We start from the raw sequence: 27,804 nt of genomic DNA, 5'->3' as shown, positions 1-27,804 counted from the left end.
GAAGAGGGGAAAGGGCCTTGGGGGTGGGAGTAGGAGCAGAGAGGGCTTCCTAGAGGAGCAGGCATTTGCACTGAATCCTAAAGGATGAGTGGAAATTGACGAGAGGGCGGGCAGAGAAGGCATTGAAGCTGGGGATGTACATGAGCAGGGGTGTGCAGGTAGAAGCAACATGGCATGACATGGGATGACCAGTGGGCCATGTTGCTAGGGCTTAGTGTTCAAGGACATGGAGATGGCAGTCGGGGCCCAGGACAGAGGATGCTTACTCTCTCCCTTGGGGAAGACAGTGGTCTTTCCTGAAGTCTGTTTCCTGATCATCAAAACAACCCCATGAGGTCAGCACTGATGGCCCCAATTTGACAAATGGGGAAACTGAGACCCAAAAATGTTGCGACACAACAAGAAAATAACACAGTCAGCTGTTTTGACTCCAGGTCCCGTCCTCCTCCAGCGACCTCTAAGACACTCTGTTTTTGCCCACTGTCCAGTTCATTCGAATAACCAAACGTAACCCAGGGCCTTTCATGTCCCAGGCCTGGGCTTGGCGGTGGCTATATGGGTTGACCACAGAGGGGCCCAGTCATGGAGCCACAGTGAACACAGACATGGGTGGAAGAATGAAGCTCTTTGCTATCATTAAGCTGAGGCTTGTTCCACCTACAAGGGTGGAGTGGGGTAGTGGGGATCATCTTCCAGTCTCCTGAGCTCCTTCCCTGGAGGGGAGAAGCCCTGGGCTCCATTCCTCATGCTGAAGCTGGTGGCCTTGGACAAGTCACTTTCTCTGTAACAAGAGCAGGCTGGGATGAAGGGATCGCTGTGGGCCTTCCACATCTGACAGTGATTCGTGGATCAGGGAAATAAAGAGGGGATAACGTCTATCTGTCCTCCCTCCATCACCCAGAGCACGACTCCATCTCCCTTCCCTCCTCCTGCATTGGGTCCCTTGGCTCAGATGGGGACAAACAGAACTGGCCTAAGGGACTGACACACAAGTACACCCCAGGGAGCTGGTCTGGGCAGCCTGCTTGGGGCACATGGTGGTGTTCTGAACCTTGGATGCCATGGAAGTGCGTAAAACTCTCTGTGCCTCAGTTTTCTCCTCTTTAAAATGAGGCTAATAGGAGCTCCTGCCACACAGGGCTCTCGCAAGTGTCAGATGAGACCTGTGGGAAGGGGCTCACCGTGGGCCTTGACTCACATTAAGGGCTGGCTCTTTGATCATCTGAGAGCCAAAGTTTGCAAGTATCAGGACTTGGTCACTGGAGCACGGGGCCAGAAACAGTTGTCAAGGAAGTCAGTCAACTGGCATGTGTGCCTGTGTGTGCGTGTGTGTGTGTGTGTGTATGTAGGGGACAGATTTAAATACAAATAGCATGGCTGGGAAGACAGGTGGCTGCAGTCTCACTCCATGCAATACCTACCAGCTCAGTTGTCCATGAGCTCCCAAAAGGACCATGAGGCAACACTGTCTAATCTCAAAGCACCTTGACATTTTCTGTCTAATTATGGCTCCTCCAAGCCCCTTCTCAACACATGCTCCACACCCAACCTCTTTCTTAGTCCTCTTTCTTAGTCCTAAGGTCTCTGTGACCTGGGCATTTACATCCATTTTACAGATGAGACACTGAGGCCCAGGAAATGTCAGGGCTTGGGGCTGGGATGTGCTAGAGCTGGCTCTTGACCCAGGCTGTATGCTGCCCGCCTCTTCTTCACCACGCACTACCCTGCCTGGAGCACAAGCATGGGCAGAGGGGCGTTCTTCTTGTTTCCCTTTTCAGATAAAGACACTGAGGCTCAAAGATGCTGCGGAGACCCCGGTCTCCTGACTCCTCATTCTGTGCTCCAGAACCAAGCCCTGGAGCTGCTGCTTGCCATTCAGTCCTCTTAGCAGTTGGATCCAGGCCCTCTTGTCAGATTCCCTCCCGTTCCTCCCCAGCATGAAGCTTCCACTTAAAAAAAATCAGGGGTGTTCCCTCCCTGCCTCCTCCATCTCCTATACACATATTCTCTCCAGCCCACACCAGGTCTGGTTCTCGCTTTAATTCATTCTGTCAGGAAGTACATCGTGAAAACTTGCAATGTGCAGGCATAGACGGTGACAGAGCAATGGAACAGGCAGGGTGTATGGGCAAGCCTGGCAGAGGACACAGCATGTGCAAAGGCCCTGGGGCCTGAGAGCACAGGTGGTCAGGGAGCCACAAAGGGCTTGGCTTTGCAGGAGGGTGGGGGGAGGAGGGAGGGTGGCTCAAACACAGGGCAAGGCCAGCAGAGAGTCCCAGCTGGGTGATGTGTTTCCTTCCATGTGGGCAAGAACAGGAACCCATGGGTGCCATAGGAGGACGTCGACAGCTCCATTTGGGGAGGCCACCATTTCAGATGGCTTCAATTTCATGAATCAGAGAAGGATGAGGGAGGCATTTCAGAGCGAAGGAATAGCTTGGCCATGTGCACAGAGGTGGAACTCAGGAGTATTTGACAGCGAGGTTCATGAAGTAGAAAAGAAAGTGAATGGGAGGAGAACCAAAGGAAGAGGCTGGGAAAACAGGCTTGTGTAGGAAGAGCAGGAAGAGAGCCTAATTGGGAAACCACTGAGATGGTGGGACCCCTCGGACATCAAGGTGCTGATGTGATTTTCAGTTTTATGAGGATGCTGTGGGCCAGGAACTCAGCTACACTTTGAGGGTTGACAAAAGAGACGTGGGCTGAAAGGAGAATATTTCTGGACACTGTAAGAGGGACAAAGCACATCTAAACAGACATTTAGAGCAAGGGACACACATTTTGGGTGCCGACAACCCCTTTCTAGAGAAGCAGCAGCGTGAGCTCCCTGCTGCTTGTTAAGTGGTGGATCTGCCTGATGGATGAATGAGTGGACTCTCGGAATATACAGTGGCTCCAGCTGGAAGCCAGCTTGGGGATCAAGTCCAATCTCCTCACTTTCAAGATGAGAAAATGAGCACAGAGAAGGCAAGTAGCTTGCCTAAAGCCACACAGCAGGGACTATTTCCCTCTGGTCTTCTAGCTGTCTAGGCGAGGAGTCTATTGTTCTGCTCTGAGGGCAGGGGTATGAGTCCCTCCTCTCTCAGGATGTTCCCCTACTCTTAAAGTTATCCCCCTCCATCCCCTCCCAGCTATGGGCAGGCTCATAGCACACATGCCTTTCTCCACTCCCAGACTCAAAGCAGGATTCCTAGAGGTGCAGGGTGGACCCCTCCCTTCCTTTCCTTTGGGCCTGGGCTCTCGTTTTCTCTCACCGCACCCTCCACCCCTAATCAAGACTTAGCAGATCCACACTCAAATCCCCAAGCCTGAACTTGCCTCCAGATTGGAGTCCGTGGGGTGGGCGGGCTCAGATTTTATCGCATCCCCTGGAATGCCCATCATTCACATTTGCGAGGCAGTCTCTTCTCCCTTGACTCTGTCTCTCTTCCTTCTTTCACAGAGAGGAGGAGGAGGAGGGGAGCTGACTGGTTAATGGAATGTCAGAGCTGGGGGAGAGACTAGAGTCTATCCCAGTCACTGATGTTTGAAATCAAGTGTACACAAGAAGCATCAGGGTGCTGGTTAGTGTGCAGATGCGTGAGGGTGAGATCTTTCTAGGAATTCTAGTTCAGGGTTCCAGAACATGTTTTTCACCATCTCCCATGTTCTCTGAGCTTCCCCCTCTGAGTCCTAAACATACCCCTTTCTGCTAATATAAACATCTGTTCCACACTGGAATCATCCTCCAGTTTAAACACAGAGAGGCCACTCACCACCACACCTCCAGAAACTAGAAGTGGCTGGGCATATACTTGAGACTGTTGGGGTCCATGAAAAAGAAAACAGGCTCAGAAACTCACAGTTGGCATTGAGGGACCATGTCATCCTGACTCAGGTTAGTAAGACATGCCTCACCTACAGGCACCATCATCATCATCATCATCTTCATCATCATCATAATCATTTCTTTCTCCTACACAATAACCCAAAAGTGTTCATTGACCCTCTAAGTGTGCCAGGTAAGCTGGCCAGGCTATGGAATCTGTGGTATCTTTAGAACACATGCCCGGCATTGAATCAGGGCAGCCCGCCCATCAGCCTGCCGGTCAGCCTGCCCCTCCTCCCAGCCACCTGGCCTGAGGTCTTTATAGACCCCTGCTCACTGAATTGGGCCTTGCCTGCAGCTGGTGCATCCACCCAAGCTGGAATCCACCATCCTGCTATTGGAACAATGGAATCCTCCCCTTGGGTGTTCTGGGGTCTTATATGCTTTGTTTCTGCTTCATTCAACACCCCTGAGAAGCCAATAGTACTAATATTAATATATTCCTTTATACAGAGATGATCCTGGCTCAGAAAAGCTGGGCTACTTGCCTGAGGGTGCACAGCCCGTTAGTGGAGACGCTGGGATTAGAACCCTCGGCATTTCTCCCTCCCCACCTGTTATCACAGCCTTAGGCACACTTGTGTCTTTCTAGGCCAGCACTGTCTAGTAAAATACAATGAGAGCCATAGACGAAATTTTACATTTTCTAGTAGCAGTATTACAAAGTAATAAGAAACAGATGAAATTTAGTGGAATAATAGATTTTGTTTAACCCAGTATATTCAAAACATTATCATTTCAATATGGAGTTAATATAAAAATTATTAATGGGAATATTGTGCTCCTGCATTCATACCATGTCTCTGGAATCAATGGTGTATCTCACGCTTCCGGAACATCTCAGCTGGGACCAGCCTCATTTCAAGTGCTGAGTGGCCTCCTGCCGCACGTGGCTACTGACTGGCCCTTGCTGGTCTAGATTACAGCAACACCCCTGCCTCATAGGTGTGTGCAAAAGGGCACTGTGCCCACAGTAGAGTGGGCACATGCTCAGTGTGAACCCTTGCCATCATCCATATCACAGGGATGCAGGGCCCACCACAGTGTCCTTGAATGGGGGGACAGCTGTGCTGAAGGCTTGCCTTGAAACCCCCACAGTGACCCTGCCGGGCTCGCTTTGCTTCCTGGCTGTGGTTGGCACCCTTCTCAGCCCCTCCCAGGAACCCACCTGCTTTGCCATCCTTGCTCCCATATCAGAGCCCACCTCCCTTGGAGTTTGCCTCCCTGCTGCCCAGAGGATGGCTGAGGTTCCTGGGAAGATCCCTGGGTTGCTGTTTATACAAAGCCAAGGGCAGCCTCCTGGCATGTAGGTGCTTTGCTGGCACAGGGCAGGAGCCTTTTCTAAAACCTTGGGGGTGGCGTTGGCGGTGGGGGGGGGGGCTTGCTGTGGAGCCAAGAGTGCCACCCAGCCCACAAGGCCAGCAGTGCTGCCCAGCCCACAAGGTAGCATTTTGTCTCTCAAGGAGCTGGTTGGGTGGAGGCCTGTTCCCGTGCCCACTCCTTCTCCAAATGCCATGCCGAGGGGGAAATGCCTTTCAGTGCCGTGCTCGTGCCAGCATCCAAGATAAAATGTGGGCTGGAGGGGCCCTGAGCTGACAGCAGGGTGTTCAGGGAGCACAAGGAGGTTCTGGGTGGGAAGTTGGGGGTGTGGGGCCTGGATGGGGTTCGAAATCTTCACTCAGATTCCAACTCTAAACAGGAGGTGTGAAAAGACATATTGTTCACATTCTCTGTTTTCTAAAGGGGATATTTTGCCATATATTGGACCCACATTATTCTGCAGTTGCTTCTGGAAGTAGAGAATGAGTTTGTGTCTCACACCCAAACACAAGGTTCACACACACACACACACACCCCACACCACACACGCACACCACACACACACACCACATACACACTCAATACACACACACCACAAACGTGCACACACCACACACAAGCACCAAGCACACCACACACACAAGCACACCACGTACACACTCAATACACACCACACACATACACACCACACATACACACACCACACCACACACACACCACATACGCACTCAACACACACACCACACACATACACAGACATCACACACACACCACACACACAAGCACCACGCACAGAAACACACCATATACACACTCAATACACACACACCACACACACAAACACACCACACACACACACCACACACAAACACACCACACACACACACCACATACACACAAACACACCACACACACACTCAACACAAACACCACACACTCACACACACCACACACACACAAACACACCACATACACACTCAACACAAACACCACACACACACACCACACATACACAAACACCACACACACATCACACACATACACACACACCACACACACACAAACACACCACATACACACTCAACACAAACACCACACACTCACACACACCACACACATACCACACACACCACACACACATGTACCACACACACACAAACACACCACACACACACTCAACACAAACACCACACACATACACACACACCACACACATACACACACACCACACACACACAAACACACCACATACACACTCAACACAAACACCACACACTCACACACACCACACACATACACACACCACACACACATGTACCACACACACACCACACACAACAAACACCACACACACACACACACATACACACACACCACACACACACAAACACACCACATACACACTCAACACAAACACCACACACTCACACACACCACACACATACCACACACACCACACACACATGTACCACACACACACCACACACAACAAACACCACACACACACACCACACATCCCCCCCACACACCCCAGGCACATACCCCACACACACACCACACACACACCACACACACAGCACACCACCCCCCCACACACACCACACACACCACACACACCCCCACACATACCACACACACCCTTCACACACACACCACACACACCACACCCACACACCACACCCCCCACCAGACATGCACACACACACCCCATGCACATACCACACACACACACCACACACACCACACAAAAACCCCACACACACCCCACACACACCCCACACACACTCCCCCCACACCACCCCCCCACACACCATACAGGCACACACATATACACATCACACACGCACCCCCCCACACACCACACACCCACACACACACACCACACACATACCACACACACACCCACACACACACCACACACACAGTGTAGCTGTGCACATCCCACATGCGTTGATACGGGAGGGAGGATGTGGGTCTCACCTGTAGACCTATACATAGACCACCACAGGCCTAATGCTTGCCCAGGAATGCATCATGCAGCATTCGTTTGCTGAATTACACGCTTCTGAGAGCTTTTCCTCAGTCACATTTTCACGTTCAGCAGCAGGGAGCTTGGTGTGATGAGACTGTTAGTCCGATTAACAAATGAGGAAAGTGAGGTCTGAGGTGGCAATAGGACTTATTGAGGCCGACAAGGCCAGTGGTGGAGCCTAATTCCAGCCCCTCTACTCTGGCTGACATTGCCCCTGTCACCTGTCCCGCAAGCCAGTAAGCTCTGTCGGGGCAGGGACAACATGCTCCTGGTTTCTGCACAAGTACTTGGACCAGGGAGGCAGGAGGCTCCATTACCAAGAGCTGGACCAAGGTTCAAATGTCAGTTCCCCTGACTACCGGCTGTGTGACCTTTGACAAATTAACCTCTCCGAGTCTCAGTTTTCGCATCTGTGAAGGGGGATAATTGCACTTGTAAATAATATTGTTACGGGAATTGTAGAATGTGCCTAATAAATGTTGGATGAACTGAGGTAGGTCTTATACATGTGTTGGCCCAGTACTTGCTAAAGCACATTAAACGGAGTCCCTTTCTCTTAGCACATGGTGGATACACTCAATAAATGCAGAAGAAAAGAATAAAGAGATGAAAACATAAGTTATATCTGCCATACACCTTCAGCACAGATTAAATTCCCAAATACACTCGGCTGTTCCTGAGATCACTTGGGTGCCGTCCTCCTCCGCTGATCTCCTCCTGGACTGCCATCTTCCTCCTTCCACTGCAGAACCTTTCCAGAACGCTTTCATATCTCCCAGAGAAGTCCCCCTCGTAACTCTACTTCCTCAAAGTTTTCTTGGCAATTCTCATATACATTTTCTTCTATATGAACATTTACAACCATTTTTTCCATTAAGATCTCACTGGGACCCTGGTTGGACATGTGCTCCCCTTGCATATTAATTTGGGAGGATGGCCATGTATGGAATTTGGCTGTGAAATGAGGCTGGTTTCCGAGTGGAGTCCAGCTCGTTTCTATCAGTCTCACAGCCCACACAGCAAGCAGGGCTTTCAGGATGCCCTGAGAACTCTAGTGCTGTGCACACCTTTGTCCCAGAAGCATCTAAATCATGAAACAAGCATGGGGTGGCTGGTCTGGGTTCCCCAGGCAGGGGCTGCCTAGAAAAGAGGTACCCTGTGCTGGTCCCGGGAGCCTTCCCTCCATCCTGCTGCCTGGGTCCCTCCACATGCTCTGCTCCTTTGCTGGTCTCTTCTGACTGAGTCCTTGGCTCTGTCCTTTACTCCTCCTCAGCCCCGGCTGTTCTGGGAGCTGACTGGGGCTCCAGTATACTTGGACTCATGCGTAAACCTCTCGCCTCCTCTGCCCACTCAGACTTGGGCTTCTCTCAAACTCTTACCTTTTCTCCGTGCACTCCCTGCACTCCCAGACATGGCAACCTGCAAAGCTGTACCCAAATAAAGGTGCAGCCATACCCAGAGCCGAAATAAAGACCGACTTAGCTCCTTCTGGGCACTCCTGTAGGACATGGTCAGCTTCCCCTAAGTAGGAATGGTTAGAATTTGGCATCAAAAGATCTAAATTTGGGCCCTGGCCACTTCTTAATGAGGAGATCCTGGGCAAGTCCTTTACTTGCTCTGACTTTCCATTTCTTTCATTTGTGAAATGGAGCTGATAACTTTCTGGTGAGGTGGTTCTGAACCAACTACAGGCCAGCACCATGCCAGGCATGAGGATTTAACCATAGATGAGACAGACTCACCCCCAGCCGTCATTACACACAGGAAGGTATTGCGAGGAATTCCCATTTCCCAGCTCTCGGTTTGCTGTCGGCTCTGGGCCTCAGTTCTGGCTGAAGCAGACACAGTCTGGTTCTGGCAAGTGGCTTAACCCCAACACTCGGTTTCCTCATCTGTGAAGGGGGCTTCTTAATCCCCAAGGAAGCCATTAGTGTCAGCTGGGGATAAACACCCTCTTGCCATCACCCCTCTGTCTCTCTAGGCTGTTCTGCCAGGAGCAAGTCCTGCCCTCGACTGTGGAATCTGGGGCTCAGAAGCTGCCAGGTGCCCACCTCCTGCCCTCCTTGTGCTGCCTGCCTCTGCCTTTCCCTCACCATGCCTGGCCCTAGCAGGCTGGCTCTACATGGTCATGTGTGACTCCCCTGGCTTTTGGAGGTGCAGACCTTTGTCCCTTCTCCTTAGTGTACCCTGGGGTGCAGGTAGAAGAGAGAGAGAGAGAGCCTGGGGTACCCCATCACCCCCACCCTGGAACAGCAGGCTTCATAGGCAGGACCCAAGTGTGGATACTCTACAGACTGCAAAGGGCTGTGCAGACTGGAGGTGACAGCAGTTGGGGTGAGGCATCGCCCTGGGCACTGTTCGCTCAGTAAGGAGCTTTTGTTGAAAGCTGGCATTTTTCTTTCCGTTTTTTTTTTTTTTTTTTTTTTTTGCTTTTTGCTTTTTCCATCTCCCATCCTCATAGTATCTCCAATGCTTGGCGTCTTGGAGTTTTCAAACTCAGAGACTCGAGAAGTCTCCTAACAACTTCCTCGCTTTACACTGCTCTGGGAGGGTGAGTGACCCAGCCAAGGCCACACAGCCAGGTTAGGCAAAGACAGGTCTGGAGCCCGGGCCCCTGACTCCCAGTTCTGCTGAGGGTCCCATTCTTTCTGCACTGTTTCAGGTGGGGAGAGAGGGCAGGCTGGACCTGTGTAGCTTGTTTCCCCAAGTGTCGCACCATCCTCCTCACCCTGCCAGCTTCAGCCAACCTGAGCAGTTGACTCCTCACCCGGGGCTCTGCCCTTGCCCTTTAAGTGGCCACCTTCCTGCCCCAAACCTTCCCAGCCCTTTTCATCCTTCCCACCAACCCCCATACAGCAGGACCCAGTGGGGAAGGCAGCTGGGTGTCCCTCTGAGCCCCTCCAGGCAGGACTCACCGTGGCCAGGACGCTGCTGGCGGCTGCTGCTGTCACTGCTGCCAGCATCCAGGGCAGGAACCACCTCATGCCTGGACGTCAGTGGCACAGGCATCGACCGAGCAGCCCAGAGGATCCGACCACCTCTCGGGGGAGCTGGGCCCAGACTGTCCGGCCCATCAGGAGCAGCAGATATGCCTCTTCCGCAGCCCTTGGGGGGTTTTATTAAAGCAAGATCTGACGTCAGGGTGAAGGACAAACCCTGCATTTTCCTCTGAAAAAACTTTTCCTGCCTCTCTTTTTTTTTTTTTTCTTTCTTCCCTCTGTCCCCACCTCCAGCCTGAACTTGGCCAGCCTCCCCAGCTCTGACAGTTCTTAAAGGGAAAGTTACAAGGCTATGACTTCACACTAGGGCGTGAAATTCTCACAGAGGAGCTGGGGTCATCCTGCCTAGGTCTTTCACTACCATAGGGAGCGGGGAGCGTGGGAGGGTGCAGGATGGCGGCAGAGACACTATTACTCCAGGCAGGCGGGTGTGTGGGCTTTGAGAGGGCTCCCAGTGGAAAATCAACTCCCTGTCATTTCTTTAGGCTGCTCCTACTTCTGGTTTTCTTTTTTCTTTTCTTTTCTTTTCCTTTTTTTTTTTTTTTTTGAGACAGAGTCTTGCTCTGTCGGCCAGGCTGGAGTGCAGTGGTGCGATCTCTGCTCACTGCAACCTCTGTCTCCCGTGCTCAAGCAATTCTCCTGCCTCAGCTTCCAGAGTAGCTGAGATTACAGGCATGTGCCACCACGCCCAGCTAATTTTTGTACTTTTAGTAGAGGCGAGGTTTCACCATGTTGGCCAGGTTGGTCTCAAACTCCTTACCTCAGGTAATCTGCCCACCTTGGCCTCCCAAAGTGCTGGGATTACGGGTGTGAGGCACTGATCCCGACCCTACTTCTGGTTTTCATTTGCCCTCTTGCATTCCCCTCTCCCTAGCTGCAAGTGAAAGAGGACGGCTTTCAGTCCACCCATCTAGAAATGATAGGAATTCACAAATAAAATGAGCTCTGAGGCTCAGGTTACAGCATCACCTTCATGACACGTGAAAGCCACAGTAACGCATTTGCTGTTTTCCTTCTCTGCTCATTGGTCAGAGGCCGTTTGGTGCTGGAGCTGTCCCCATGTGTCTCTGGATGCTGGTTATCCCTGGGGGGTTGGGATTCCTGGCCTGCACCCTTGTTGCACTGCTGCCACTGAGTCTCTTCCTTGGGCAAGAAAGGAGATGAGATGTCTTCTGTGGGCTGTCCTAGTCCAGCCCTGTGCTCCCCATGGGGACCACTGCCACAGCCTCCTGACTGACACCAAGCCTCCCTGCCCACCCTCTGCCATCCACACATCTCAGAGCAATCCTTGAACTAGCATCATGTACAGATCACCTTCTGTATACAATTGTCCAAAGCCTGCCCATCACACGGCACAGAATCCCCAGTTCTGGCGTGGCCCCTGGGCCAGCCAGCTCCCTGCACACTTCTTCTCTGCCTCTCGTGCACCATGCCCAACCACAATGGCCTCCTTGCAGCTGCTCTCGCACCTTGGCAAGTTCTCAGCATCTCCAGGTCAGTAGGAATGCTCGACACTGCAGTTTAAATGACAGTTACTCCTTCTCTTGTCTTTTCCTGTATCTTATTAACAAAGGATGCTGAAGCATGAGTGGCTGCTTGGAGGTAGCAGCAGGCTTGTGTTCATGAAAGGGGTTTATGATCCCTATAGACATGGCCCCAGAAGAAATGGTGCTGATGATTTCTCCATTTATTGACCTAGGGATGGGCCTCTGATCCAATTCTGGCCAATAAGACATAAGGGAAACCTGCTAGGGTCTTCTAGAAAAGATTCCCTTCCTCACGAAGAGAATGACCGTCTACTCATTCTTTTCTTTCCTTGTGTGCAAACGTGATGGTTGGAGCTGCAGCAGCCATTTTGGGTATATGAGGCACAAGCCTGAGAATGAAAAGTCAACAAACTGAGGATGGCAGAGCAGAAGCAAAAAAAAAAAAGGTCTGAGTCGTTGGGACTTCATGTTGTTACTGGAACCACCATTCAGACTTCTCATTACATGAAATAATTTGGCCGGGCACAATGGCTCACACCTGTAATCCCAGCACTTTGGGAGGCTGAGACAGGCAGATCAAGAGGTCAGGAGATCGAGACCATCCTGGCTAATACGGTGAAACTCCGTCTCTACTAAAAATACAAAAAATTAGCCAGGCGTGGCGGCGGGCACCTGTAGTCCCAGCTACTTGGGAGGCTGAGGCAGGAGAATGATGTGAATCCAGGAGGCAGAGCTTGCAGTGAGCCAAGATTGCTCCACTGTACTCCAGCCTGGGCGACTGAGTGAAACTCCGTCTCAAAAAAAAAAAAATAATAATAATAATAATTTAATATTTTATTGCTTAAACTGTAGTTAGCCTGATTTTTCATTTCTTGGAGTAAAGTTGTATACCAATTAATACATGAGGATTATTAAAATCATATATGTAAAATTAAAGGGCAGGGTATGTGGGGGGCACGTAAGGACTGCCCAATAAATGTCAGTCATTTTCTTCTCATTAACTTATTGAAGCTCTTAAAAACAAATCCCAGGCCAGGTGCGGTGGCTCACACCTGTAATCCCAGCACTCTGGGAGGCTGAGGCGGGTGGATCACAAGGTCAGGAGATCGAGACCATCCTGGCTAACGTGGTGAAACCCCATCTCTACTAAAAATATAGCAAATTAGCCAGGCATGGTGGCAGGCACCTGTAGTCCCAGCTACTTGGGAGGCTGAGGCAGGAGAACAGCCTGAACCCCGGAGGCAGAGGTTGCAGTGAGCTGAGATCATGCCACTGCACTGCAGCCTAGGCAACAGAGTGAGATTCTTTCTCAAAAACAAACAAACAAAAAACACAAATCCCAGGAGGCCAGCATTGTTGACAGGTGTCATTAATAAATAACCCAAGGTGTTAGGGGCCAATCTAGGTTCACTTACCTTGCGATGAACACTAAGTATGAACAGGCTCTGTGCTGTAAAGCATCTCATGACTACAAGGCAGACAGTGTTATGAAATAGGTGGAACAAATCTCAGAGATGCTAGATGGTTTCAGAGCACATGTGTGAGTAGTAGATCTGAGGCTGAAACTAAAGTCTCTTAACCTCGGACAAGGCACAGAGTCAGGAATAGACATTTCCAAGTCAGATTGACCTGCCAAAGCCTCTCGATGTTAAGTGTAACAAGAGCCTGCAGAGCTGGAACCCACTGAACTCCACCATCAGTTTTAGGAAATTCGATTGTCTCGAGCAATTGAAGCAGATATCCCAAAACATGATCACAGTGCTGACCATTTCACCTGCGGGTGAAACCTCACATGACCCGGTGGGCCTCATGGGCACCTGCCGTTCTTCCGTGTCAGTGAAACTGAAAAGAAATGGCCCAGTGAGCTGGACAGGATGGTGGATTTGGAGGCGAAATGCCGAGGGTGCCCCCCAGCTCTTCCATTTAGTGGGGGGGCCTGGACAATCAGTAACCTCAGTTTTGTTTGTTTAAAGAAATGGTGTTAGTGTCTACCAGATGAGGTCCTCAGGAGGCCGGAAGGGGATAATTGGTGTGTCCCCGCTTTCCTAATTAGAGGAGCCAGAATGGGCTACAGCCTAGGCTCTATGATTGGGTTGTGGTGTGTTCATCCCCACAAGAGCTGGGCAAACCCTAAGCATCTGGCCAGTGGACCAGAACAATAGTTGCCGTGTTCCAGGTGACATTGTCTCACCAAATCCTCATCTCAGTTCATTTTCACAACCAGTCTCCCATTAGACATTGTTATCCCCATTCGATAGATGAGGAAACTGAGGCATGGAGAGATGAGTAACATTTCCCTGCCATTCGGCTAGTACATGGCAAAATTGTGATCAGAACGCAGATCTGTGTAGCTTCAAACAATTTTTTCCCCAAGTAAACCCAGCTTCCTCATGTGTTGAACAGATAAATGAATAAATAAGGAATGAACGAATTCAGTAGATGATGGATGGATGGACAGAAGGATGGATGCGCTCAAGTGTGGGGAGATCCTGTTCCATTTCCCAGGACCTCCCGAGACAGTCTTCTGCAAGGATATCCCCCAGTTCTAATCATTTCATCTAAATCGGCCCTCCAGACTGGTCTCTAGCTCAGTCACCTGATTTCTTCCTTCATGGTTCTAGCTGTGTGTGCCATTGTTTGTTTATTGAGTATTGATCATTTCCCTCATAGATTTTGAGGTCCAAGGGTGAGACCAGGCCCACATCTCCCTATCTATCCTGTATCCCCAGCATCAGTACAAAGCCCGGCATGCAGAGGGTACTTCACACATATTTTTTAGCGAATGACCAAATGAACCAATGAAGAAGCAGATGAATGAGGTGGTGAAGGGATGTGTGGGTTGAAGAATGAAGGGAAGAAGGAGGGAATACTTGGAGGAGAAGACAAATGTGTCCACACATGCTCCTCGAGAGCCAAACTCTACTCCTTCAAGGTGCCGAGAGGAACACAAAGCCCATTTCAGGTCTCCAGGACCCATTTATGGAGGAAGCATCAAGGGGTAAATGAAAGACGGAGGTGGCCGCCGTCCTGGCTGAGCCCAGGTAGGAGTGTGTGGGTTGCAGGGCCTGGAGGTGATCTTCTGCCTTTTCTCCAGGTGTCAGGCCCATAGGCATCATACAGGATGACTTATTTTCATTGTCAATGGTGATTTATTGGTACCAGTGCTGCAGAGGGTTCATGGCATGCTGCCAAGGCTACATAGGGTCCCTCTCTGAACAGGGTCCCCTCTGAACTTAATTTATCCATGTACTCCCTTGATCCTAATTCCCCATGCCTCTCCTCAGCTCCCCACAGACAACAGGATCTGCATCCCTGAACTTGGATGATTTGTCTGCATGTGTCCTTGTAAACACACAGTGAGGTTGTTCACTCAATAATCATGTATAGAGTGTGCTAAGCACATAATACTATGTGCTAAGTGCCTTTGAGGTAGGTGCTCAAACCATGTCCTCCTTATATTTGAGGAAATCAAGGCACGAAAGACTTAAGGAACTGGCTCCAGGTCACACAGCTAGCAGGCATCCGACTACAGACTCAAGCCAGAGAGTGGGCTCCTGAGTCCTGCGCCTTTGTGGGTTTTTAATATAGGTAGGTGGTGGGTGCTACAGCCTCCTTCCATTTTTCTTCTTTTCCACTAAGTTCTATGCTTTTCAGATCTGGCAACCCCTTCCTAGTGAGTGGCTCCTGACTGCTGCCTTGGTTTCCCCAGTGTGACCTCATCCCATCCGCCATGAGGGGCCCTCAAGTTCCCTCTGCCTCCCACCAGCAGACCCAGCCACTGCTCCTGCTCCTCAGGCCTATTAAGGAATTCCTCTGGGATTCAGGGCTCATCTGTTAGTTGCCACCTTGGCTGATGTCATTCTCATGTGGCTGATGGTTCAACGCTGTCTACACAGGCCTGGGTTGAACTTCTACCTCCTGCTACTTACTGCTATGTGCCCTGGGAGAAGTCACATAAACTCTCTGTGTTCTGGTTTCCTTGTCTATAAAGTGGAGAAGTGGAGGTGAGAGAGGTACTGATCACTCTCAACTGCTCCTAGCACTGAGTAAGAGATGTAGAAGGATTTATTACACAGCTTAGCACATGGTATGTGCTCAATAAAACCCCTCATCTTGGATGCATATTCTTGTCACTTGCCCTTGCACCTTGAGGGCAGGATCTGGCCTGGGTCACTTCTGTGTCCCGCATTTGGGCCTGGCACACTGTAGGTGCTTCTGATGTGTGTGGCAAGGACAGGGGAGCCCATGGTGGGGACATTGTTTGGTCTCCGGCCTGCATTCAACCTTGCACTGGAGGTGAGGCCTTGCACTTCCTCCTCTCTGGGACTGGGCTCCCTGCATCCAGCTCCAAACAGGGCTTCCAGGCATGTCCTGCAGCAGATCTCTCAGGGCAGCTGTAAATAAATTCCAAAGAAGGGCTGGTGGAGGGGTCTCAAGAACAGAGGCCAGGCAAGAGCATTCCTATACCAAACAGTAAGACCGCCTTGACCACTGCCAGATGCACAGAAGATTCCAAAGGCTGTCTCCAGACCAGGCACCCCAAAGGCCCCCGCAGCTCCCATCTGCACCAGATTTACTCATAGCCTATTTGTTTGTCGTTTGTTTGTCCCATGAACATGCACGGAGCCCACACTGTACAGGAGGCAAGATGCCCATTCCTGGGTGACTCAGATGCACACAAAGCATTTCTGCTGAACCAGTGCGGCTGCTCTGGGAAAAGCAGAGGAGGGTGGTGGTGGGTTCTTCTCAGACCTTTGCCTCCTGGCAGTGCAGGCATGACGACCCAAGTGAGGATCTGCCTCTCTTCCTGGGGCTCAAGCAAGAATGGAGGAACCACTGAAGGGGTATCCTCGAAACCAGAGCTGCCTAGAGGCCAGAGGGGCAAAGGTGTGTCCCTTATGCTCCATCTTAGACAGCTAGGTCTACTCTGGGAGGCTGGCGGCACCAAGAAACCCCTGACTGGCTCCACTTCTTGCCACTCAGGTCCTGAGACCCAGCTTATTTGGGCAGAAACTCACCCATAGCTCCAGTCTTGGCCACAGGTGAGGTCTCCCAAGCCTCTAGAGCTTTGGTGTCAGGCTGGCCTCTGCTAAATATACAAAGAAACCCTTGCCACATTGCATGACAGCTGTGAGATCATGGAAAGGCCACTCTCCTCTCTGAGCCTCAGTCTTCCTCTCTGTTTAATGGGGGTAATGATAATATTGACATCCTAGGGTTGTGATGGGGACTAGTTTAGAACTTAGCTTATGATAGAAGCTGAATACAGAGTTACTATTTTTTTTTTTTTTGCTTTTTGTCACAGGGGCTCAGCCTGTGTTCCCAACCTGGTCCATGTTGATTGCAACCCCCATCCCTGGGTCGTCTGCCTGTAACATGGCTGTGAGCTGGTATAGTTGTCTCAGTTCACCCCCTTCCTTGTCTTCACCAGTAAAAGCCCACAGTTCTCTATGTTCTCAGGGTGCATATTTCTGCTGGTATCTTGAGTAAGACTAATTTGTGGTGTGTGCGGATGAGGAAAGAGAGGTGGAAAGGATGCGACAAAGAAAGAAGTGCCACCTGGTCTTAACTTGCTCCCGGATGGTCCCTGGCAGCCTGGGATCTTCCTGGGGGGCCAACTCAGCTCACTTAAGCTTCAAAACCCGATGCAAGTCTGGGCGCAGTGGCTCATGACTGTAATCCCAGCACTTTGGGAGGCCGAGGCAGAAGAATCATTTGAGGCCAGGAGTTCGAGACCATGAGCCTGGCCAACATGGTGAAACGCTGTCTCTACTAAAAATGCAAAAATTAGCCAGGTGTAGTGGTGCACATCTGTAACCCCAGCTACTGGGGAGGCTGAGGCAGGAGAATTGCTTGCACTCAGGAGGCAGAGGTTGCAGTGAGCAGAGATCGCACCACTAAACTCCAGCCTGAGGGACAGAGTAAGACCTTGTCTCAAAATAAAATAAATAAAAAATAAAAACAAAAACAAACAAAAAACCAAAAAAATCCAATGCAATGACTTCCTAATGCATGCAAGGCACAGGGCCAGACCACAGGGCACACAGAGATGAAAGGGCATTGTTTGGCCCTGGTGGCTCACGGCAGGAGCCTCACATCCAGAGGGGAATCTGTGTGTCATCCAGAGACCCCTTCCCACCCCAGACTAGCAGAGTCTCTGGGGGCCCTTGACTTGGAGCATCCCTGGGGTCTCAGGCCTTCAGACCAGGACAGAGATCCTCACAGCTCTTCTGCCCCATGGGCAATCCCTGAGACAGACAGGTAGTTCGGCTTATTCTTCTTTTAAAAACTATTTATTAGTCCAAGACAGGAGAGTTGCTTGAGACCAGGAGTTCAAGACCAGCCTGGGAAACGTGGCAAGACCACATCTCTACAAAAAAATGAAAGAGTTAGCCTGGCATGATGGTGTGCACTTGTAGTCTTAGCTACTCGGGAGGCTCAGGCAGGAGAATTGCTTGAGCCCCAGAGGTCGAGGCTGCATTGAGCTACGATCACGCCACTGCACTCTAGTCCAGGTGACACAGTGACACACTGTGTCTAAAAAAAGAGTACTATTTATTAAAGTATAACTTACATTAAAATGCACACATCTTAAGTGTACAGCTTGATACATTTTATACATGATTTATGAGAACTTCGGTGTTCACCACTCACCCAGTTCAAGATAGGGAATTTCCCTCATGCCTCCCTCCCTGCAAATTGATACCCGTCCCCACAAATCACGATGATGACTTCTATCACCCTAGATTCACGTTGTCTCTTCTTGAACTTCACACAGACAGAAGCGTACAGTACATGCTCTTTTACATTTAGCTTCTATTCCTCAACATGGTGCCCGTGAGAGTCATTGGTGCGGCTGCTCCAGCCACAGTAGTTTGGGTTTTCAGGGCTGCAGTGGGAGAGTTCACTCCTGCGGCCCAGTTCTGGTATGCAGTGAGACCTCAGACTCTAGCCTTGGGACTTTGCCCTTTCCTCTGCTGTGGGGGACTTAACCGGGGCTCTGTGTCCAGCTTTCACCCCTGTTACCCCAGGACCTGGGCTCCAGCCACACAGATCCCCAGCCGGATGTGAGGCTCCTGCTGTGGGCCACCACGGCCACATCATGCCCTTTCATCTCTGTGTGAGCTGTGGTCTGGCCCCATGACTTGCATGCAGTAGGTGTTCCATAGATGTTCAATGTAAGAATAAATCCTGCTCACCCTCTTTTGTAAAGAGGATGGTGCCATCTATCTCATGGGGTTCTTGAGAGTTTTAAGTCACAGAAAGTGTGCACCTCTCTGTGTCTCACATCCCTGTGAAGAGAGCACCACTGGCTACTTTTAGAATACGTGCTGGGGGCTCCAGCAAACCCTCTTCCTCGGGTTTTGATTCTTTAATGCAGAGCCACAGATGAGGCAGGTGTTAACATCCTCCCCATTTTACAGAGGCAGAAACAGTGTTTCTGGGTTCACCTTTGGGCTCACGGAGGTAAGTAACTGTTCAGTCATGTGCCAGGCAGGGGCCGGGATCAGATCCTTGACTGTGGTGATGCCTTTGCGCAGGTGTGGGCCTCTCTGAGTGAGAAGCACTCAGGGTTCCAGAGTCTGCCAAGTGTTCCGAGGAGGAGCAGAGTGTGGTTTGGAGTGTTTGGCAGGCTTGGTGGAAGATCTGGGTGCACGTGGGCTTGGAGGCTGCACTGGTTTGGGTTGGCAGCGAGCAGGAAGCAGGCATTCCGGGCTTGGAAGCAGTGAGCAGCTGCCATGCGACTCTGCCATGGGAAAGGGAGTGATATTGTGCTTGTCCTGGGTGTTGAGCGTTTCCAAAGCAGCCGTGGAGAAAACGGCAGAGAAGCAGTTTCAAAGCCAGCCTGTGCCAGGAGCCTAGAGTGACCCCAGCCCCTGAACCATACCTAGGGAGCCATCTAGGGGCCTGGGGGGGAGGGGCAGTGATGAGAATGTCTTCATTCTTGAGTTCCTAGGGCTTAGCAGCTGGCCCACAACAAATGCAGCACATTGTGGAATGGACGTCCTCAAAGCCCTAGTGCATAGAATTCACCTGGAAGCTTTTAAAACATACAAATTCCCAGGACTGTGACCCAGAGGTTCTGAGTCAGTGTGTCTGGTAAGGGTTTGCAAATTTGCTTTTAAACAAACACCTCCGGGTGAGTCAGAGAAAGAGCATCCTTGGAGCCTGCTCTGAGAAATAAGGCAGAATGGAAAAGCGTGTGCTGTGGATCCAGGCAGGTTGGGATCTGACTCTACTTCCTGCCAGTGTTTCATTACAGAGGAACTATTTTCCTTTCCTGAGCCTCAGATTTCCCGTCTGTAAAATGGGCTGATAACATGTTCCACAGCAGGCTGTGGGGATGAAATGAGGCAACTGGATGAATTTCCTGGGGCTACCATAATGATTTCCATACACTCAGAGGCTTAAAACAACAGAAACTTGCTTTCTCACAGATCTGGAGGGTAGAAATCAGAAATCGGGGGTTGTCTGGGCAGCATGCTCTCTGAGGGCTCTAGAGGAGACCCTTGCCTTGCCTCTTCCAACTCCTCATAGTTCCAGGGGGTCTTGGCTTGTGGTTGCATCACTCTAATCTTTGCCTTGGTCCCACCTTTTCTCTGTCCTCAATGTGTGTCTCTTATAAGGATGCTTGCCATTGGATTTAGAATCCACCCAGATAATCCAGGATGATCTCACATCAAGATTTTAAACTTAATCCCATCTGCAAAGAATTCTTTCCCAAATAAAGTCACGTGCCCAGGTTCTGGAGGTTAGGATGTAGATATATCTTTTTGGGGCCACCATTCATCCTATTATGGCAACATATATGAAAACTCTGAGGACAATGTCAGGGACATAATAGATCCTCAGTACATATCAATCTCCTCCATCTGCCATTTCTTGTTTATCTGTTATTAAGTCCTGTCATCCCTACCTTAAAATGCACAATTTGATCATTTATCACCTATACTGTCACCATGTAGGCATTGTGACCTACACCCAGCAGGGACAGTGTCACCCCAGGAGAGTGGCCACCCTGAGAGAGCTGAGTGGCTTCTCTCATGACTGAGGAACCTGCGGAGGCTGGATTCATAGGTTCAGGGCAGTGGCCATGGTGGAACTCAGAGCCTCACCTGATAAAGGGATGGAGCCTCGCTGGTCCTCAGGGAAATCAGGATTATAAGAGTCAGCCCAACTGCCCAACAGTTCCTGAGGAGCAAACAGTGGCAAATGGTTCCTGAAATTGGGCAAATCAGTGACCCCTCTCGGCATCAGAACCCCATCTATGTGCTGAAGAAGAGGCCACCGCTCTCTGCACCTTCGCGGCCACATAGCTGTCTATTTGAATGACTCATGTCTACTGTAGATGCAGGAATGGTTCAGAGAAAAGGAAGACTAGGAAAGACTCCAGCAGAAAGTGGGGTTTTCTAGATCTGAGAAACCAATTTCCTTAACCTTGTACCCCAGACCATCTTGGACTACCTCCTGCCTCTTTTCCCACCACATCTTCTTCTCCTTCCTCTCAGCTCAGATAAGCCTGGCCAACCCAGAGTTCCCACAGGACCAGTCTCTGCCTATGTCCTGACTCTTCCCACAATGCCCTTCACCACGTGCTTTTCTGTAAACCCTTACTCATCTTTCAAGATTCTGCTCAGAGCTTTTGTCCTCCAGGAAGCTTCTGTATCACTCAGGATTCCATGAGACAGGAAGAGTCACCATAAGGGGATACTGGATTCCACTTATTCCACATGGCAATTTATTTATGAAATGTATTCCATATGGGAATTTCGGGCTTACATAAATGGGAAACTGGGGCAGTGAAGATCTAGGAGGAGAGAGTAGGGGTGGAGTCAGAGAACAGTCATTAATCAGCCCACTGAATTTTTATTTTAATTTTGCTGCCCATTTCAGTACCCACACCCTCCTGATCTCTTGCAGATTCCAGTCTGGGACTTCATTGTCTTCAGTGAATTCAAGGAACCCAGTGAATTTAGGAGCACATCCTACTGTAAGCACCAGTTTGCAGAGGATGACCCCAGCAGAGGCCTTCACAATTGCTGGTGCTGCCTTCACCAGTGTGTTCCAAAGACTTGGGAAAAGGAGTGTCCTCTGAACCTTCCTGGGGGTTATAACTCAGCTGTAGGTGAACAGATGGTATGAAAACTCATGCTAGCAATCTGGCCTCCCTAAGTCCATTATGGAACACCAAAGAAGTTCAGTATCTCAAACTTATTCCATAGTGGCCACTTTGAGGTCCAGGTTTCAGTGAAGCTACCATACAAACTGTTAGAACTATTCCCAGTTGTCTGAGCTGACTGATGCATTAAATCCAGGATCTCTAGCTAGTGAGCCCATGTCAATAGATATGGCCTGTGCCAACATTGTGTTCCTTTTACCCTGATCCAACATTCTTAGGATTTATTTAAATTCATATGCTCCAAGTGTCCATTGATGCAAATTAGCAAAATTTTGTAGGTGGTATATTATATCCCCTGGTGCTGCTGAAGATTGCATCTGGTGATAAGTCTAGATGAAATCAGAGGCCACCGTGATTCAGAATCTATAGTCACTTGGCCCATTCAGGGAGATCATAAAGCTGATGTGCTGTACACACAACATGGAGATCTGACCCCTGGACCCCTGCCATACTCACACACCTGTGGGATTTGAATGTGCTTGAGCCACTGGAATGGCACCCTGGCTTTCTGCATGCGCTCTCGCCAAATTCCCTTAAGTCAACCATAAGTGCAAATTCTCCAAGGACTGGCAAGTGGACGTGGGGTGAGGCGGGGTGGAGGTTAGACGGGCCTTGACTCAACCCAGCAGAGTGTGGGCTGAGGTCTGGGGAAGTCTGGTGGCCACTGGGTTTGTGTTTTCTCCACAGAGCCATGGGGAGCATGTTCTGGGTTGACAAACGGCAGGTCTGTGGCAGGGCTGTGACAAACCACTCTCTTCCCTGAGCAATGATGCTCAGAGTGCCTCAACATTAGGGGTTAGTCGCCATAAACTCTGAATTTGGCCAAGAGCTCTTGAGTTTTGAACACTTAGAAGGTCTAAGAGTCAGACAGCATCCGAGGCTTGGAGTCTTTTCCTGCCAAGGCCATCTGGGATTTTTGGACATGGCTATGATCTCTCCCCAGTTCCTCTGTGCAGCATTGTTTTCTGGGTTAGGGTCATTGAGTGCTGGATGCCCTCAAAATTCTTCCTAGCTGTGTGTCCAGCTTCCATGTCACAGATAAGATGCTGATGTTACTGCGATTAAGCTACCTGATGGCCTCCTGTCCCTCAGCACAAGCCTAGACACTTGCCTCTCTAGTGTCTACTCTCTCACCACTGTTAGTGTCTACTCTCTCACTACTGTTAGCATAAGGTGAGTCAATTTAACTCAACAAGTTTTAGCAGACCCAACTGTCCATGCTGGTACGGAAGGGATGCAAACATGAACAAAGTGACAAGCTCAGGTCCCAGCCATTCCAGGGCCATGGGGGATCACAGCAGGTCCACACACAACTTCTCCATATGGCAGATTGGGGTGGACCAAGGAGAGAAAACCTAGAAAAGTCATGGAAGGGCCATAAAAGGCATATAAAGGATGAATAGGACTCCGGTCTCTGGGTAAGGGGATATGAAGGCACTCAAATTTTAGGTGGAGGAAACAATGTAGCATTTATCAAGCTGTTTGTATGTACCAGGTGTCATTTAAAGCACCTTACACGTAGTCATTCACTAATCTTCGCCATGAAACAAAACACAGCTTTCCTTCTTTTAGCTCTATTTGATATGCGAGAGAACAGAGGTGCAGAAAAATCAAATCACCTGCCCCAAGTTCCATGGCTGGAAAATGGCTCAGAGTTCGCTCCTCAACTCTATTGCAGTCTAGCTTTCTATAATGCTGATGGTGAATCTCCCATTTATCATACACAGTTCACTGAGCACCTACTATGTGCCAGACACTGGAAGGACCTGGGATTACAGTGGTCAAATAATTATGGTCTTGGTCCCCAAGGACGGTAATATACAAGCAAATAGTCAAGTTCAATCCTGTGCCATAGGATTACAGTTGAGACAAGCCCAAGAATTATGAGAATACAGGGAAGACCCTTCACTCAGCCAGAGGTAGCCATGGGGTATGAAGCCAGAGGTGGGTGAGAGTTTGCAGATGAAGGCAGCTGAGACTTGAAGCATAGAATTAAGTTCGGTGGAGAAAACAATTGTGGCTTTCCAGGCAGAAGGAAGAGTAGGTGGTCCACGGCCAGAAAAAGTGCCATTTGATTGTGGGGCCAAAGGAGTTCAGCCTGGCTGGGCAGGACACTCTGGGAAGAGGGAAGATAAGAGAACCACAAAGGGATCAGATCCTAAAACCCCTGTGAAAAATTGTGGCATCCCTCTGGGGGTTATGGGAGTCACTGAAAGTTGTCAACAGGAGGCTAATGTCAGATCTTCTAGAATATTCCCTATGGCTACCTCACGGAAGGGGCATGGTGCGGAGAGGGTTGACATCTGTGAGTCCAGGTAGGAGGCTCTTCCTGGTAGGGTTTGGAAATGGATTGGAAACGGCAAGGGTGGCTGGGGCTCAGACCACATGAGAGAATTAGTGAAATAGAGGCTCCAATTCAAAAGGAGACGGTGTCAGGACAGAAGTGGACTTCATCCTCTGGATGGTGGGATCTCCAAGGGCCACTGTGCAGGAACACAATGAGCGATGGATGAATGAAGTCATGAATGCAGGATTGGATGAATGGATGGGTTGACTGGTCATGTTGGAAAGAAAGAACAGAAGTGGGGAGACAGCCTAATGGCCTCTGTACTTCCATATTTCCCAGGATAACAGCCTGGAGAGGTGACAGCTGATGAAAGCACACCTGTAACCATTGCTGAGTTGATTGACTTAAGAATCTGAACATTCTGCCCACATGGGCTCAAGGCTACATCTGTGAGAAAAGTAGGTGTCAGTGGAGAGTGAGAGAAAAGATGAATAGCTCAGTTAACTGTCTAACAGCGTGCTTGGTGCTAGATACAGTTGGGGAACAAGTCACCAATGGCGCATGTCCTCATGGAATGCACAGCGCGTGGAGGAATGATGGGAGCAGAGATTCGCTGTTGAAACCCAAGGCAGAGTTGGAGACAGATGACTTATCTTTATTGGGTTTCCATCATAATTCCAAATGTCATGATCCTGAAGGTTGAAATTCGAAAGGATCAAAATCCTTACAGATAGAAATCTCTAATGCGTACATCCCTAAGGTCTAAAATTCCTAATATCTAAAAGACTAAAAATCACAATCACAGGATAACTGCATGGTGTTATGTGGAACTATTGCCTTGTTATTGTCTTTGTCTGGAAATTAAGTGTGGTGTAAGGAGATGTGTATGGATGACAAGCTGACAAGGGGTGAACGTAATTTTAGGTGCCAATCTGACTGGATTAAGGAATACCTAGAAACCTGGTAAAGCCTTATTTGGGAGTGTGTCTGTGAGGATATTTCCAGAGATTGATGCGCGAGCCTGAGTGGACAGGTAAGAAAGATCTGCCCTCAGCGTTGGTAGGAGCCTGGAGGGAAGAAATATAGAGGGGTTATTGATCTCTTTCAGGGCTGAAACGAATTTTTCTTCTGCTGTCTTGGAGATCAGAACTCCAGGCTCGCTGGCCTTTGGACTCCATGACTTACATCAGGGGCCCCACTGGTCCTAAGGATTTTAGACTTAGAATGCAAGTTACACCATCAGCCTCCCCAGTTCTGAACATATAAACCTTGAAGCTTCCTCGATAAATGAAGACATTTTCTTTTTGAACATGTGCATTTATGAAAGACAAAATTTCTCCAGATCTCAGCTCTGGGCAACCACCTATATAGCAGTGACCCACTGTGGTTTTTGATTTATCTCATCAAAAGACTTAGGTTGTTCATTATGATATTTCAGTTGACCACAGTTATAAAGCTGGGTGCATACAATTACCAACCATAATGATAGACATTTTTACATTTTGCTTTTTTACAGATTTCTTTACAAATATGGCTCATCTGCTCATAAACATTATACCGTGAGAATGTCATTAATATACCTGTTTATGTTTGCAAAGATATGCATGTTTTGACGGCTTATTTTGTTGTGTAAAGTGGCCTATGAAGTGTTGTCATGTTTTTATGTTTCTCAAATAAATCTCCTTTTATTTATTTTTATGTTTGTAGAGATAGGGTCTCTCTCTGTTGCCCAGGTTGGTTCTGAGCTTCTGGCCTCAAGTGATCCTCCCACTTCAGCTTTCCAAAAGCGCTGGGATTATAGGCATGAGCTACTACACCCAGAATAAATCTCCTAAAAATGTAAATAAGTGTCTTTAAAATACTTTTAAAATTTTTTTAAGAATTATATTTTTGGGATTTTGCTGTTTTGAAGATGATGGCATTCAGGATTGTGTCTTGGGGACTGCGATTGGCTTCTCTCCTTATACAAGTTTCCTGCAGCTTTGAATGCTTTTAGGTTTTCTCATGTCCAGTGTTTCTCCTCCATATAGGTTTCCCCAAGCCTCTAGCCAGAGGTTTCTCTCCTTTTGATTCTTGTAGCATTTTGGTTTTCTCTGTACAGTTCAAATGACAGTTACAGATTTCATACCTAAAATATACATGTGTCCCACATGTATTATAGTTATTTGGATATACAGTCAATTCTCTCAACAGATCATGACTGATTTGGGGACAGAAAAAGGTTTCATTCACCTGTGTATACCCTGTGCTGTATGTCTGATCCGTGTTCAGTTAAGTGTTAACAGGAAGGAAGAGGGGAATGGAAAGAGGAAGAGAGGGGGCAGAAAGGAAAGGGGAAAAGGAACAGAAAGCATAAATAGCAGCAATAAGTAAAAAAAAATAAATTGGGAAAATAAATATATGGATAAATGAATGAATGGATGATGGATGGATGGTGGATGGATGGGTGGATGGGTGGATGGATCGGTGGATGTTTATATGGACAGATGAATAGTGAGTACATGGATGTGTAAATGAAGGAACACAGATCTGGGAAACTGAAAAAGATCAAATTCTGAGGTTTGTAAACCAGGGGATGGCAGGGCCTGCTCTGGGATCTATGCTCTGGGGGTCTCGGAGAATGAGAGGGTCACTTGGCTGCTAGTTTGAGGACCCAGGCTTAGAGGCTGACTCCTGACTGAATTTATGAGTATTTCTACTTATGAGTCTGTGTGTGCACAAAGACAGTAGGGAGGACCTCAGTGTTGCTGCTTACGTGCTCCTGGAGCAAACTGCATAACCTGTCAGCACTCAGTTTCTCTTTCTGTTAAATGGGCACACAGTGCTCATCACCTGGGTGTGCAGCCTCCGTGTGAGCAATGACCTGTGCACCTCACCCACTGCTGGCTCCCTGGTGCCCAGCATGGTGCCTGGTATAGAGTCCTTTTGCCTTCCTTTTGGGTCCAGCAGATGCGGTGTTTGGGTTCTGCAGCATACTTGGGTACTGCCTCACTGTGGATACCTGGGCTGGTCCCTTACCCTCTGGACCTGTTTCCTGTTCTGTAAACTGAGGGGTTGGACAGACTCTCGAGAAGACCTTCTGTCTCCGGCTCTCCCTGACTTCGCTGCAATCCTCAGGTGCCTTCCCTAAGTTGAGGGGAATCAGGGACAGCCTCTTATCTGACTGTGGCCTTTGGCTGGGAGGCACCAAAGGTACCTGATCCATTTGCCTTTGCAGATTCCTGGGGCGTCTTTGGCTCTGAGTGGGCAGCCTTTCCAGGGGAGTGCCAGGTCTGCATTGTCCCCAGTCTGCACGCCTCTCCAGGGCACAATGCTTCCTGTCTTTCCTTTTCCAGATCTGGGTTAGATAAATTGTCTGCTTTCTTCTCCTTTCTTCTTTTCTATGAGTTTCAACAAATTCTGCCCCAGACAAAGCTGCCGGGTCAGTGGCATTTGTCAACAAGTTGAGCTCAATGTGATCTTCCACAGGAACAACAGATGAGACTAGTTTCCAAAACAACTCACCCCACCCACAGGCTCACTCAGCAGATGTGGCAGGTTCGTGAGTATGAGGTGTGTGGTGTGGGGAGTGGGGACTCAGGCTCAGGGCTGGGCACCTGGGGCTTGAAGAGAAGTTAGGCTTAAACTGAAC

General features: G+C 49.4%; 1 protein-coding gene across 2 annotated transcripts in view; it reads right to left on the bottom strand.

The window, feature by feature from the left end:
* CCN4 (cellular communication network factor 4) overlaps positions 1 to 10,772 on the bottom strand; it is a 38,261-nt gene extending 27,489 nt beyond the window's left edge. For both annotated transcript variants that reach the window (XM_033202626.1, XM_033202627.1), the window contains exon 1: positions 10,136 to 10,772. In XM_033202626.1, the coding sequence (XP_033058517.1) occupies positions 10,136 to 10,204 (69 nt within the window). In that variant the 5' untranslated portion in view covers positions 10,205 to 10,772. The remainder of the gene's footprint in view (positions 1 to 10,135) is intronic.
* Positions 10,773 to 27,804: the final 17,032 nt, after the last annotated feature.

The sequence above is a fragment of the Trachypithecus francoisi genome, unplaced genomic scaffold, assembly GCF_009764315.1.
Source record: "Trachypithecus francoisi isolate TF-2019V2 unplaced genomic scaffold, Tfra_2.0 Lachesis_group7, whole genome shotgun sequence".
NCBI lineage: Eukaryota > Metazoa > Chordata > Mammalia > Primates > Cercopithecidae > Trachypithecus > Trachypithecus francoisi.
This window is presented reverse-complemented; position numbering and strand designations above follow the sequence as displayed.